Source organism: Schistocerca gregaria, chromosome 1 (genome assembly GCF_023897955.1).
Source record: "Schistocerca gregaria isolate iqSchGreg1 chromosome 1, iqSchGreg1.2, whole genome shotgun sequence".
Classification (NCBI taxonomy): Eukaryota; Metazoa; Arthropoda; class Insecta; order Orthoptera; family Acrididae; genus Schistocerca; species Schistocerca gregaria.
The window spans coordinates 9,190,354-9,205,187 of record NC_064920.1 but is presented as its reverse complement, the minus strand read 5'-3'; the positions used below and the strand labels follow the sequence as shown (position 1 = coordinate 9,205,187).

Here is a 14,834-nt window from a genome sequence, read left to right as displayed (position 1 = left end):
CCAGACGTCCTACAGCTATTTCTATTGCATCATTTGATAATAAAATATTAAAATTTTGGTGATGATAAGTTTTATTCTCATTCTGGAAAGAGTAAATAGCTTAAACACTATTAATATGTTGTACAAGAATTACCTCCATTCTGGTGTGGAGTGAAGGTAGCACCATCTAAGCTTCCAGCAGTTGAATATGACTTGGAATGCTGATATGTACTGCTGCTGGCAGTGCCAGATTTCACCACTGGTGGAATGTTTGCATTATCGTCATTCCTCAGGACGCCCACAGGTGATGAGGACAGACCGGCCTCACCACTCTTGTGAGCCGAGTGCTGATCATAGTTGCCATCTCCTGCTGTGCGTGTCCAGTGGTTCTGATTGTCAGTAGGGGGAGGGCGGTAGTTTTTAGGCTTGGGAGGTGGCACGGGCTTGTAATTGGCCGATTTTGGAGGGGGCATTGGTTTGTTATAATCACTGGGTCTGAAATGGTTAAACAATTTATTGCTACCATACTTGTGGCCAATATAATTGCAGATACATCTATATACAGCACAATCTATTTAAATACTGAAGAGAAAGTATCTAAACTTTGGATACTATGCATAAAAACATTAACTGAAAGCATTGTACTACTAAATGATAATTATAGTGCCAGAATATAGTCAACACTAAATAAATCATAGTTAGAGAAACTGTGTGTGTGTGTGTGTGTGTGTGTGTGAGAGAGAGAGAGAGAGAGAGAGAGAGAGAGAGAGAGAGAGAGAGAGAGCATAACTACCTGGTTTCATCAGAATTAGATACTCATCTCAAGGCATAAACATTTTTTTGCAACAAGATACATTTTTCTAGTGCTACTTTCACACTAATTATAAGGAACAGGAAAATTTTGTGTAAAGCAAAAATCTGTGATTTTTAGTGGTTCAATGCAAAATTAATGGTTTTTACAGAATTTCATTTTTCCTTGTTTCCATGTAAAAATGTTGTAAATTTGAAGGATGCAGTTTACTAATATTGCTAACTGATAGTTATTAAACACTGAAATTGGCTTTTGATTTTTTTCTTAAAAGCTGAGAATTGTGCATAACCTTAAAATGACAGTCAGTTTCCCACAGAAAGAACTATGGCTCTAGATGTGACATCAAACAGAATAGCCTAACTTCAACAATCTCTATTTCAGTAACAGTTCATCACCGACATAACATTTCCCAACACTTTTGCACAACCTAATGAAAAAAAGTGCGTTTTTGAGAGATCTTTAATGTGGTGCATCAATTAAACTACATAATTTCTAGTATGAAAGCATATATATGGAAAATACAGCACTTTCATAATGGTAATACAACATGGCATCTGATCACTTTTTAACCTAACCTAGGCTGGGTCTATGCAAAAGATCTTGCTGCAACCACAAACATCATTTAAAATATAAAAAAAGATAATATTGAATAAATACTGGAATAAACATTCTCAGTTTTACCACCAGAAACATGTCTGTATGAAATCACATGCCTTGTTCTCTGATTGGATGACAGAGGGCACTGCCCCAATTTTGTGGTTTTTGTATATATACTTATGCACTGCAAAAATATGCATTTTAATTGGTGCACCACATTAATGAGCTCCCCAAACCACATCAATTCTGTAAATATGTTGTGCAAAAACATTTACAAATCTGACATCACTGGATAAAATTGATACCTGTATTTCAATAGAAAAATGAATATCGCTCCATTATTGTGGTAACATTAGGATTTGTTTGTTAAAGTGGTAACATGTTGAGAAATATAATGTGATGAATACTTCGGACTGAGATGAAATATTATGGCCACAAACCTGTGTATTAAGTCTGTTCATAGCTCCAGGTTCTTACTTTGACCGTGGAATGATGAACTCTATTAATACTGACATGGCAAGGAGTCCGTTATGTGTAAGTAGAATGACAAATTTCAGATGTATGATATTCTGAATCTCTTTATAAGTTAGTGGAAAAGCAACCTTCCAAATCAGAAGGATCTGCAAATATTGTCAAATGTCTGGTATTGTGCTGCAAGCAGTTCGTCTTCCACATCAAATTGCAGCCTCTGGGAGATTGTTCGTACACTACAGAGAAGTGAAGTGTTGATTGATTGGTGGCATAATATCTCAGAAAAGAACTTTGATGATATAACAATGCTTTCTGTTGAAATTTATTTTTTCTTTAACAGATTAGATTCAATGGGTTTGATACAAATTACTCTTTTAATAACATAAATAAATGTGATCTGCATTGTCAAAAAAATATAATGTAACTATTGGGTATACTTTTCATTTTCATATAACACAGGGAAACATATCACAGGAAAACAAAGAAATAGGACAAAAATAAGTAAGATATGGTTCATAATTAACAAATAAGCTGTCAGAAACTAAAATAAAAATTAGCAAAAAATTATTACAAAATTGGAAGAAAACACACAGGGGGCAGGGAGGATGGGGGAGAGGGAGGGGGGGGGGGGAGGTGAAAATGGTCATAAAAACAATTTTTCTCTTGCCCCTACTTATTATCAGTCTTCAACATTGTGCTAAACGAATAACTTTCAACTTCAAATCACACAGGAATATAATGAGCCTCTTATATTTACAGCTTCCACAGACATGGCATGATAAATTATTTCACAGTCAACACTGATTGCAGTGAGGATTTTCTGGAAAATACTGTAGTGGAATCCCCAAGATGTGGCAAGCTCTGCAGATGCAGATTAATGGTAAACCATTAAATACAAAAGTCATTAAATAGTGTTCATAATGGCTCACAATCTGTGATGATTCATAATTTCTTCTGTTAATACTAAGAGCAGTGACTGTGACAAAATTACATAGTTTACTTACATGTATTCATTTCTCTACAATTTTATAACCTCAAATGGCACACTAACAGGGGCAAATGAAACATGTATTGGCAAATTTGAGATGTTCTTTTTTCTCCTGTAAGAATGCTGTCCCTAAAGACATACAATAATGGAACACAGTGAACCACACATCAAATTGAACTCAAATATTGATTACAAGGGGCTCACACTCACTTCAGTGTGGACTGTTCTAGTTGAATATGCCCCACAGCAGCTTTCTGCACCACTATCTATTTGTCTTCATGACAAGCTGGAACTCTAACAGCGATGTTCAGTTATAAAATTCCCACTACAGCTATACTGTTGAATTTTTATATTAAACTTATCGCCACATTGCCATATTTTATATTAGTTTGGATTATTGACTTCCTGGTACAAAATCAAAACACAGAACTGGAGCTTAATGTAGTTTCTACAATTTATGTCATTAAATGAAGCTGACAGAAAAACTATAGGGATAGGGAGCTAAATACAAGTGATAAAAATATATTTGTACTCAATAATGGCAGTTAGCAGCAACATGTTATGTGCACACACTTAAAATATATACCACAGTTCCTTTGTGCAATCTAATGGCTAATCCCAGTTATTACAATGTGCTGCTGACACAGAAGTAGACAAATGGCAAATAGTTGAAGAAATTTAATTGACTAATGACAGCTCAGCATATATGACAAACGAAAAAGTTATTTGAGGAACACTAACACAATATTTTGTTGCAGAGACTAAGTTCAGACTAAAGTGTTTTGGCTAGATATAAATATACGAGAGGCTTTGTGGAGTGGAAAAGTTGCATGATATGTTCTGTATGAAAAATGTTCCAAGAGTTCTGATGAATAACTGGAAATAAAAGACAGTAAAAACAACAAATGAAATCATTATTAAAAAAATTCGAAATAATGTTTCAAAGAAAAATTACAAAACTGTATAGCAAAGTTTTAAATACTTACCTGTATTTACTGTAGTCGGGCGGTTTATTTGGCTTTGGTTCTGTGTTGCTAACTTTAATCGGTTGTGCTGTCGACCTCGTGAATCTATATGGATCATGATTCCTTGGCGACAGAGGGCCACCATTTGTACTACATTTCAGGTCATCATGTGCATTAGGACCCAGACGATTACTGTAGGAGTCGTATGAGGACACACTATCGTAGCTGCTCTGTATGAATAAAATAGTAAAAACTGTTTATAATTTTAAAAATTTAAAATGCTGATAAAACAATTTTGAAACAATTACTCTGAAGCCAAATATATGGTTGAAATACATTTCGTGAAATAATCAAACTATGGCTGTGCATGGTGATATTGGAGCTGCTACCAAATGTGCACTGAAATTTTTCTTAATGGGTCAAAATTTTATTATTACTGACCATTATATAGGAGGAAGAAAACTAATGGAGCAAACAACTGGAGATACAGCGTCTGACAGTTGCAATGCCACATTTTTTTTCCCTTTAGTTTATGGTACACATGCTCATTTTTTTGAAATTTAAGAAAGTGTTCATCTTTTGTATGCTGCAGTGTTTCCATTGGATAAAAATGTATTTACCAAAGCTGCAGGTAATTTAATTTCTATGAAACTGGAGCTGTGACCACCATTTATCTGTTTCACAAACTATGGCAGTAGCATCTTGCATCCCTGTAACTACTATAATTATGTTTGCAGCGAGTAATGATATTACGGTGAAATAATAACATCTGACACCACTTTACTGTAACGATACACTTTATTCGCTTCATGATCAGAAAACATAACAATAAAGAACAAAAGCAGACATCAAGTTAGTTCAAAGATCATCACAAAGAGAAAGCACACAGATTGATCTATTGAACTGATATATGTTGTTAGCGACGTACATCCTCTTTATTGTACTTTATCCACAACTAAAAAGTCTATCAGATTTTTTACAACTTGATTCAGAAACTAAGTGCTCTGTACAGCTGAATTTCTAATAAAATTACCATTAGCCAATGTTTATTCCTGTCTAGTGTCAGAAAAGGTAATTTTTATGTATTGTCACTATAGATTTGATTTTATTAACTCTTGTTGTGTGCAATTTTTTATTTATTATAAATTTAGAATTTAAGCTCATTTAGTTCAATTAGAAAGTGGAGCTGGACAGCCATTTTCTGGTGTGAAATGTGATGGTTTCAATATGTGTACAGTAGAAAGGTACCTTGCTTATCTTTTAAGACACTCCAAACTACAAAGAGAAGATTTTTGGGGAAGCTACCCTTAAAGCGGGACCTCAAGTACTATTCCCTCTGACAGGTACTGCTGCGTCTCCATAAAAAGGGTAGGTGGGTCATTAGCAGAAGTGCTCTGCTCTGTAAATACAGTGTCTCGAGGGTGTTCCAAGTAGGGAACCCAGGCCCTTTACCGACAGACCAATGTGAAACAACTCTGCCTGTAAATGTTCAACATCCTGTACCAAGTTAAAGAAAATATAGAACTGGGGGACTACAGAAGTAGTCAGCACTCTGAACAGAAAGTGAGTAACTGTGTCTCCCACAGATGTGGCAGTACGAGAGAGGATGAGATGCACAGATCAGTATGCCTTCGACATGCTAAAGTGAGCTCGAGTTCGCAGCCTATACCCTGTTTCGTCAAGGTGACTGGCATGTGAGGCAGGAAAAACTGGGCGTACTCCTCCTGTTTCTATGAAGCAGCAGTCCTCCTAGAATTGACTGTGAACCTACAGTTCTGAGACGAGTGGGGACTTCGATAACAGTTTCTGACTACTTTAGAACAACCGATGTCATGACTTTCTAGACTTGTGCCACAGAGCTGAAAGATGCAAGCCCCCAAAAAGTACTGAGGGCTAACAGAAATGTTCAGACAAAACTGACTTCCAGAGTATCTAGAGTCCCCTGTTGTAACTTAACAGTCGGAGTAGATTTCAGTCGTCCTACAACAGATTGGACAAACTATAATTTTGTGAGTGATGGTAGAGGCAAAGCTTCCTAATAAACCATTCTACATACATAAGGGAAATTTACTTATAACACACAGTTTTAAGCCCAAAAATGATGGAAACATACTTTATTCTTTGAGACTAGAATCAATTACCACAATAAAATTATTGTCACAGTTATTACTGAGGTATAATGAGCTACAGAAATACGGAAAAGAGGTGGCCATACATTATGCAAATTAGGAAGATGCGGACATCCTCGAGTTGTGACATGTCAAAATAAGTGGTGGTTTTCTCACGATGAACGATACCTCCTTAACTTATTTAGATATCAATTGTACATTGAGTCTTAATTAAAACTTAGTTGCTGTTATGTACTTGTGGTTATGTTTTATAAATTCTTGTGCAAACGTGTTGTAGATAAAAGGTGAATAAAGAGATCCTGCGAGCTGTTGGGTGTCTCGAACTGTGCAGCCACCTGAGTGGCAAAGAGAATATGTCGTGTCACACCTTGGCGCTGAGAAGATATACTTACAATAACGTAATTTTTAAAAATACTGGTATCACTATTTATTTGTTAATTTTAATGTCTCTCAAAAATTTTAACATAGTTCTAATGAGCAGTATTGTTTTGATTAGAGTATAGGAAAGTTATCTGATCGTGGGAATATTTCAGTCTGGGCACAGTAGGTTGATGTTATGAGGTGAGGTAAGTCAATTTGAGAGCTTTGCTACCTTTGAATGTTGTAGTTCAAAACAGAATTTGGTTCTGCTAATTTCTGGAGAGATTAGTAGAGGTTCCTATGGTTATACCAGATATTATTCAACTACAATGTGAAGTTGAAAGATCTTGGGCAGTACGAGAGTAACTGAAGGACTGAAATAAATGGTTGAATCCTTGAGGGATTTGTAGCCGATGACTGTATGTTAACGAATCACTTTTTGTTAAATCATAATTTTGTTTGAGGATTATTAATTGGAATTGGCATAAGTTCCAATTTGGTTCCCATCTATGGTACTAGTGGGACTGCACAGAACCACCTCATCAGGAAGAATGGATTCTGCGCATGTGTGGAATCAGTTGTCAAGTTGCAATGAATGAAATGGGATAACCAACCAGTATGCACATGATGTCCAAAGCATCACGTATTAGGTATTTTGAGACTTTTAAATAAAAGCTTTTCATTCAGTCTAATACTGATATCCACTAAACGAAATATGTGTGTACAAGATGACTACACATGCTTATGACTGTACAAAAGACTTTTTATTACAATGAACTCAGAATGTTATTACACATAAATAGCCATCCACAGACACAGAAATAATTTTGACTGTGCACTAGTAAAGGATGACAGTGCCATTACTGTTCATGACACACTGCCAGGGAGAGGGAGGGTGAAGGATAAGAAAAAAAGAAAAAGATGTGAAGCACCCAGAAGGCAAGGAAGAAACAAAGTGATACTTCACAGGTTGAGACAGTAAATGATGTTATTTTATTGATTACAGAACCGGGTCAAAATTTAAAAAGAACTTGACAGCATGAACGCTCTAATCTGTATGATGTTGCACTCCCTCTAGCCTGCAGGCATGCACTGTATCCTTCCCTAAGGTGAGGTGGCCCACAAATTTTGTAACTTGGCCTAGACATCCAGCAAGTGTCGTAGCAAGTGTGCTACGCAAACTGGCTGCTGAACTTGTGTTGATGCACAAAAAAGAAATATCGAACAAACAACATGCGCCATTTGAAAATACTGGCACATATATTAATCACAACCTTATTTCAGGTCAACATTATGAAGCAGATGGTAGTAGCACTCAAGGTACGTGGCTACGCTGAAAGAGTTAGACGTACATGTAAGTGATGAATTAACAAAAAATAAATAAAATACATTATCTGAAAGAATATTAAATGATCAAATCTTATATATGTTGGGAAAGCAATGTATAATTTTTAAGATCTCTGGGTCACAATACCACTGGAAAATCAGAGTTTAAATTTAATAATTGAAAAACTTTGTGCAACTAAATTGCATCAACAAAATATAATGGAATTACCTAAATCTGCCATCTCAAATGCATGACAAGGGGCACAAAATAAAAATCAAAAGATGTCTAAGGAATGAGGAAAATAAAAATTTCGATGTAATAAACACGAACTACTAGGACAATGGGCAGCGGAGTACCTGTGGAACACACGAGAAGAAATTAATGCTTTGTGAGAGAGAAGGCATGTGGAAATGCAGTGTTTACTACGCATTTCATAGGTGTGTCTACTGGAGACTACAGTGGTGTAAATAAATGGTGTCGTGGCAGTGGTGCTACATAGCAAATTACTCCAAAAAAATTGCCCTTTCATTCTACACAGTAAATTTGATGTTCCTGGAGTGATTTCATTGGGTACTTGTGCATTTGGTCAAGAAACAGTTAAGATAAAAATTATATCATGCGATGAATGGTTGAATGCCAGAATGGAAAAGGTTTTATGTGTCTGCTGCTCAGCCAAAGCAGACATCCAGTCTGCTTGTGTCTGTATATGTGCGGATGGATATGTGTGTGTGTGTGTGTGTGTGTGTGTGTGTGTGTGTGTGTGTGTGTGTGTGTGTGTGCGCGAGTGTATACCTGTCCCTTTTCCCCTTGAGGTAAGTCTTTCCGCTCCTGGAAGTGGAATGACCCCTTACTCTCTCTCTTAAAACCCGCATCCTTTCATCTTTCCTTCTCCTTCCCTCTTTCCTGATGAAGCAACCGTGGTTTGCGAAAGCTTGAAATTTGTGTGTGTGTTTTGTGTGTTTTTTTTATCTGGGAGCTAATAAAATTTTCACTCTTTCTTGAGTGGCTGTTGACAACATAATACTTCTACTGTCTGGTGTGTGGTCTCCTATACTCTTAAATTATTTACATTTGGCCAAACAGTGCTCATCTGTTTTCAAATAGATTGCAGCACAAAAACATATGTTAAACTGACACTGATGTTCTTAATGTGCTTTCCATTCAAGACAAACTGGCAGCAGTTTTCAGCCAAGTTCATTTGGAAAATATTAGTTTTGTTTCAGTCAATCAGTTGAAAATATTACTCAGTGAAAGATAATGATTACAGGACTTCTGTTAGCTGGCTATTTCAGCTAAGTAATTAGGAAAATGAGAATTCCTGGATGACAATTGGTTTCACATGTTTCAAGTGATTCATCGAACCTTTACTGAAATAAATGAATGCTTTTCACCAAGGTAATCTAAAAATAGTTTGTAAGTGCAGCAGAATCAATCATAATAATTTGTTTGACAAATTATACACAATTATTAATTATCTGAATAATCTCATAAGACAATATGAATAATTGCATCAACTCATATGTACTTATATGATACCAAATTATCAACATTTTGTTGTTGCATGTTTTTAACTAATTAAAAATCATATCTCTCAGAAATGTACTAGTACCTCACAGTTTCAAATCACTGAAAGCAATATTCAGACAATTAATGCTGGCAATTTTAGCAGCTTTTTAGCTGTGCTACTGGAGAGTAATTTGCTATTGGCAATACATTTTGTTAATTCATACTCACACTGTTTTATACAGAAAGCAGAATGCAAAAGAAGTGAGAGGAGATGAAAGGCTCCATCAGACTACTATATAGGGTGGGTAAGTGATATCATCAAGCCTCACAAAAAAAAGGCACATCTCGCAACCTAGTAAACTGAAGATGTAACCTTAACTACTTGCAAAAAACACTTTCTATAGGCTCCAACAGCACTCTCTTGACCATTATCACATGTAAACTGAGGACATTATTGCAAACACGATTCAGTGCAAGTGTAAATATCTTGCAGCTTAGATGATGTGTTTCCAGGTAATCATTATAAGATGACAAACCCTTTCTTCTTCACAATATTTCAAAAACTGACTACAGTGTCTCTACACTAAGCTCAGTTTTTAGACTTATGAATATGTCTGATACCACAGCTTGCAGCTCCTGGTGGAGATGAGTAGGTGAGACATCAATATACTGTGCAGAGAACTGAAATTCTCTACCCAGTTGGGCACTCTGCTACGCATCTTCTAGCAATCACACTTGCCAAACCTCAGAAATAAAACCTCTCAATTTTTTCAGTCGGTAGTGAACATATTACGACTGACACCTCCCAGATTCTACCTTCTTCTTTAATTTTAGTGAGCTATGGTTCCAATCCCCCCTCCCCCCTCCATGAACCATGGACCTCTATGTTGGTGGGAGGCTTTCTGCCTCATCGATACAGATAGCCATACCGTAGGTGCAACCACAATGGAGGGGGATCTGTTGGGAGCCCAGACAAATGTGTGGTTCCTGAAGAGGGGCAGCAGCCTTTTCAGTAGTTTCAGGGGCAACTGATTGACTGATCTGGCCTTGCAACATTAACCACAACGGCCTTGCTGTGCTGGTACTGCGAACAGCTGAAAACAAGGGGAAACAACAGCTGTAAATTTTCCCGAGGGAATGCAGATTTACTGTATTGTTAAATGATGATGGCATCCTCTTGGGTAAAATATTCCAGGCGGGGACTACTCAGAAGGATGTTGTTATCAGGAGAAAGAAAACTGGTGTTCAGCGGGACAGAGTGTGGAATGTCAGATCCCTTAATCGGGCAGGTAGGTTAGAAAATTTAAAAAGGGAAATGAATAGGTTAAAGTTAGATATAGTGGAAATTAGTGAAGTTCGTTATAAATACAAAATCAAATAGGGGCAATGCAGAAGTAGGTTTAAAAATGAATGAAAAATAGGAGCGCGGGTAAGCTACTACAAACAGCTTAGTGAACGCATTATTATGACCAGAATAGATATGAAGCCCACGCCTACCACAGTAGTACAAGTTTATATGCCAACTAGCTCCACAGATGAAGAGATTGATGAAATGTATGATGAGCCTAAATTAATTATTCAGATACTGAATATTTAAATTTAGTAGTCATGGGTGACTGTAACTCAATAGTAGCAAAAGGAACAGAAGGAAACATAGTAGGTGAATATGGAATGGGGTTAAGGAATGAAAGAGGAAGCCACATGGTAGAATCTTGCACAGAGCATAACTTAATCATAGCTAACACCTGGTCCAAGAATCAGAAAAGAAGGTTGTATACATGGAAGAAGCCTGGAGATACTGGAAGGACTCAGACAGATTATATAATGGTAAGACAGAGGTTCAGGTTCTGAGCACTATGGGACTTAACCTCTGTGGTCATAAGTCCCCTAGAACTTAGAACTACTTAAACCTTACTAACCTAAGGCCATCACACCCATCCATGTTCGAGGCAGGATTCAGACCTGCGACTGTAGCGGTCACGCGGCTCCAGACTGTACCGCCTAGAACTGCTCGGCCAAGAGGTTCAGGAACCAGGTTTTAAACTGTAAGACATTTCCAGGGGCAGATGAGGACTCTGACCACAATCTATTTGTTATGAACTATAGATTAAAACTGAAGAAACTGCACAAAGGTGGGAATTTGAAGAGATGGGACCTGGAAAACTGAAAGAACCAGAGGTTGTACAGAGTTTCAGGGAGACCACTAGGGAACGATTAACAAGAATGGGGGAAAGAAATACAGTAGAAGAAGAATGGCTAGCTTTGAGAGATGAAATAGTGAATGTAGCAGAGAATCAAGTAGGTAAAAAGATGAGGGCTACTAGAAATCCTTGGGTAACAGAAGAGATATTGAATTTAATTGATGAAAGGAGAAAGTATAAAAATGCAGTAAATGAAGCAGGCCAAAAGGAATACAAACGTTTCAAAAATGAGATCGAGAGGAAGTGCAAAATGGCTAAGCAGGGATGGCTAGAGGACAAATGAAGGAGTATACAGAGGGTCTATACAAGGGCAATGTTATTGAGGACAATATTATACAAATGGAAGAGAATGGAGATGAAGATGAAATAGGAGATAACATACTGGATGAAGAGTTTGACAGAGCACTGAAGGACCTAAGTCGAAACAAAGCTCTGGGAGTAGAGGACATTCTATTAGAACTACTGACAGCCTTGGGAGAGCCAGGCCTAACAAAACTCCACCATCTAGTGAGCAAGATGTATGAGAGAGGAGAAATATCCTCAGACTTCAAGAAGAATATAATAATTCCAATCCCAAAGAAAGCAGGTGTTGGCAGATGTGAAAATTAAGGAACAAATAGTTTAATAAGCCATGGCTGGAAAATACTAACATGAATTCTTTACAGTCAAATGGAAAAACTGGTAGAAGCCAACTTTGGGGAAGATCAGTTTGGATTCCGTAGAAATGTTGGAACAAGTGAGGCAATACTGACCCTACAACTTATCATAGAGAATAGATTAAGGAAAGGCAAACCCACGTTTCTAGCATTTGTAGACTTAGAGAAGGCTTTTGACAATGTTGACTGGAATACTCTCTTTCAAATTCTGAAGGTGGCAGGGGTAAAATACAGGGAGTGAAAGGCCATTTACAATTTGTACAGAAACCTGATGGCAGTTATGAGTTGAGGGGCATGAAAGGCAAGCAGTGGTTGGGAAGGGAGTAAGACAGGGCTGTAGCCTATCCCCGATGTTATTCAATCTGTAAAGGAAACAAAACAAAAATTTGGAGTAGGAATTAAAATCCATGGAGAAGAAATAAAAACTTTGGGGTTCGCCGGTGACATTGTAATTCTGCCAGAGACAGCAAAGGACCTGGCTGGAAGAGCAGCTGAATGGAATGGACAGTGTCTTGAAGGGAAAATATAAGATGAACATCGACAAAAGCAAAACGAGGCTAATGGAATGTAGTCAAATTAAATTGGGTGATGCTGCAGGAATTAGATTAGGAAATGAGACACTTAAAGTAGTAAATGAGTTTTGCTATTTGGGGAGCAAAATAACTGATGATGGTCGAAGTAGAGAGGATATAAAATGTAGAATGGCAATGGCAAGGAAAGCATTTCTGAAGAAGGGATATTTGTTAACATCGAGTATACATTTAAGTGTCAGGAATTTGTTTCTGAAAGTATTTGTACGAAGTGTAGCCATGTATGGAAGTGAAACGTGGACGATAAATAGTTTATACAAGAAGAGAATAAAAGCTATTGAAATGTGTTGCTACAGAAGAATGCTGAAGATTAAATGAATAGATCACATAACTATTAAGGAGGTATTGAATAGAATTGGAGAGAAGAGAAATTTGTGGCACAACTTGACTAGAGGACGGGATCAGTTGGTAGGGCATATTCTGAGGCATCAAGATATCACCTATTTAGTTTTGGAGGGCAGCGTGGAGGGTAAAAATCATAGAGGGAGACCAAGAGGTGAATGCACTAAACAGACTCAGAAGGATGTAGGTTGCAGTAGGTACTGGGAGATGAAGAACCTTGCACAGGATAGAGCAGCATGGAGAACTGCTTCAAGCCAGTCTCTGAACTGAAGACCACAACAAAATGGTTCCAATCAGGATTTTATAAGACTGAAGTCTGATGTCAACATAAGAGTGAAGATTATCAGGTCCTTAAAAATTTAGATCTCTCAGTTCCACTGACAGTGCCATTAAGTCGATCTTTTAGAACTAAAGCAGTACTGGCAGTTTACAGTTGCTGAAGAAAGCAGAAAGTAATAACAGTGTTAGTTACCAACCACCACTAGAAATATATATACAAGAGTACCGTGGTATCACCATGAAGAGGGGGCTATTCCTCATAAGACATCCTGCAGTCGGACATGAATTATGCATTATTTTAAATGAGGTTTAAATTTTGCACTATGTGGATTTATTTTCAAGCAGCTGGAGATTACTTTGTTTTGGCACTAAACTGACTATGTTAGTGGACATATACTTTATATCCACAATATTTGGCATTTGTGAAAATTGTAACACCAAGAATAGTACACTGAGCTGAAAAGCACTTTACACCGCAGATTAGGTACACGATCTCCGACAGAGAGGTTCTCTTACAGTAGGAAACTCCTACACGCTGCTATTGGAACTTTTAACTGTCACTGTGCAATATCGACAAGGAACTAGTTACACTACTTGATAATCTCTCTCCACACTGTCCGTAAGGGAGTCAGTTCAGGACAGCGTAAACAAACTGCATATCGAGCACATGTGGGGCTGCAGAACAGGTAGGAGGAACAGCAGTATTTGTCAGTCTCCGAAGTGTCAAACTGTGGACAGGCACAGCTCAAGTGAAATGTAGTGTATACAAAGGTGAAAATTAGGAGCTGCATTTTCCTGGTGTGCCGGTAGCCAATTAGGTAGTTGTCAGTACAAAGGGGTAGTCGCCAACAGCTCATTTTTGCGCTTACACAATTCCACTCTGGCCTACAACAGAGGCAACACTCTTGTTAAAACACCAAACTCACATTCCAGAGGACAATTGCTCGAATCCATTAGCAGCTCCCCAGATTTAAGTTTTCCCTAAACTGCTTAAGGCAAATGACATGATGTTCCTATCGTATGCACTTGATCAATTTCCTATGTGTAGTACTGCCAGCCCAAGCTAGTGTTCCACCTCTAATGACTTCAGACAAGCAGACAAGAGATGTCAAACTGTTCTTTCTTTCTTCCCAGAAAATATGGCTTCTGTCTGGGAATGCATACAGTTCTGCAGGTGTCTGTATTAACCTGAGAGTGTGTGAAAAGCTGTGCAACCTGTTAAATATAATGGCAACCACATGATACTCTGTCATCCAGTGCCCATTTGTCATCCTATGACCTACAACCTTCTTCTGTGCCTTGCCCCCCCCCCCCCCTCTCTCTCTCTCTCTCTCTCTCTCTCTCTCTCTCTCTCTCTCACACACACACACACACACACACACAGCACTCTCATAGCAGTATTCCCTGTATGAACACAAATGTCATGGTACAATAACCCATTTCCCAGAGACTAATCATTCTGACTTGTTCTAACTCATTCACACCCTGACACTGTGGTATCAAGTATCCACACCTGCCCACGGATGTCAGAGTTGGCAACAGAATTGGGTGTTTCCACCAGATGTCATCGTACTCCTGCGGAATCTTGTGGAGGTGGTGGATCACGCCCACTGGGCCACACCTCCAGCAGCAC

At 37.9% G+C, this 14,834-nt stretch overlaps 1 protein-coding gene across 14 annotated transcripts in view; it reads right to left on the bottom strand.

Annotated features, from left to right (window-relative positions):
• Positions 1-14,834, bottom strand: part of LOC126320910 (tight junction protein ZO-1) — an 839,027-nt gene that overhangs the window by 66,998 nt on the left and 757,195 nt on the right. For all 14 annotated transcript variants that reach the window (XR_007558731.1, XR_007558696.1, XM_049994135.1 and 11 more), the window contains 2 exons: positions 3,833-4,041; positions 134-474 (listed from right to left, as the gene is read on the bottom strand). Coding sequence is in view for 12 of the 14 variants with exons in the window: in XM_049994135.1 (XP_049850092.1) it covers positions 134-474; positions 3,833-4,041 (550 nt within the window). In the remaining 2 variants the exon portion in view is untranslated. The remainder of the gene's footprint in view (positions 1-133; positions 475-3,832; positions 4,042-14,834) is intronic.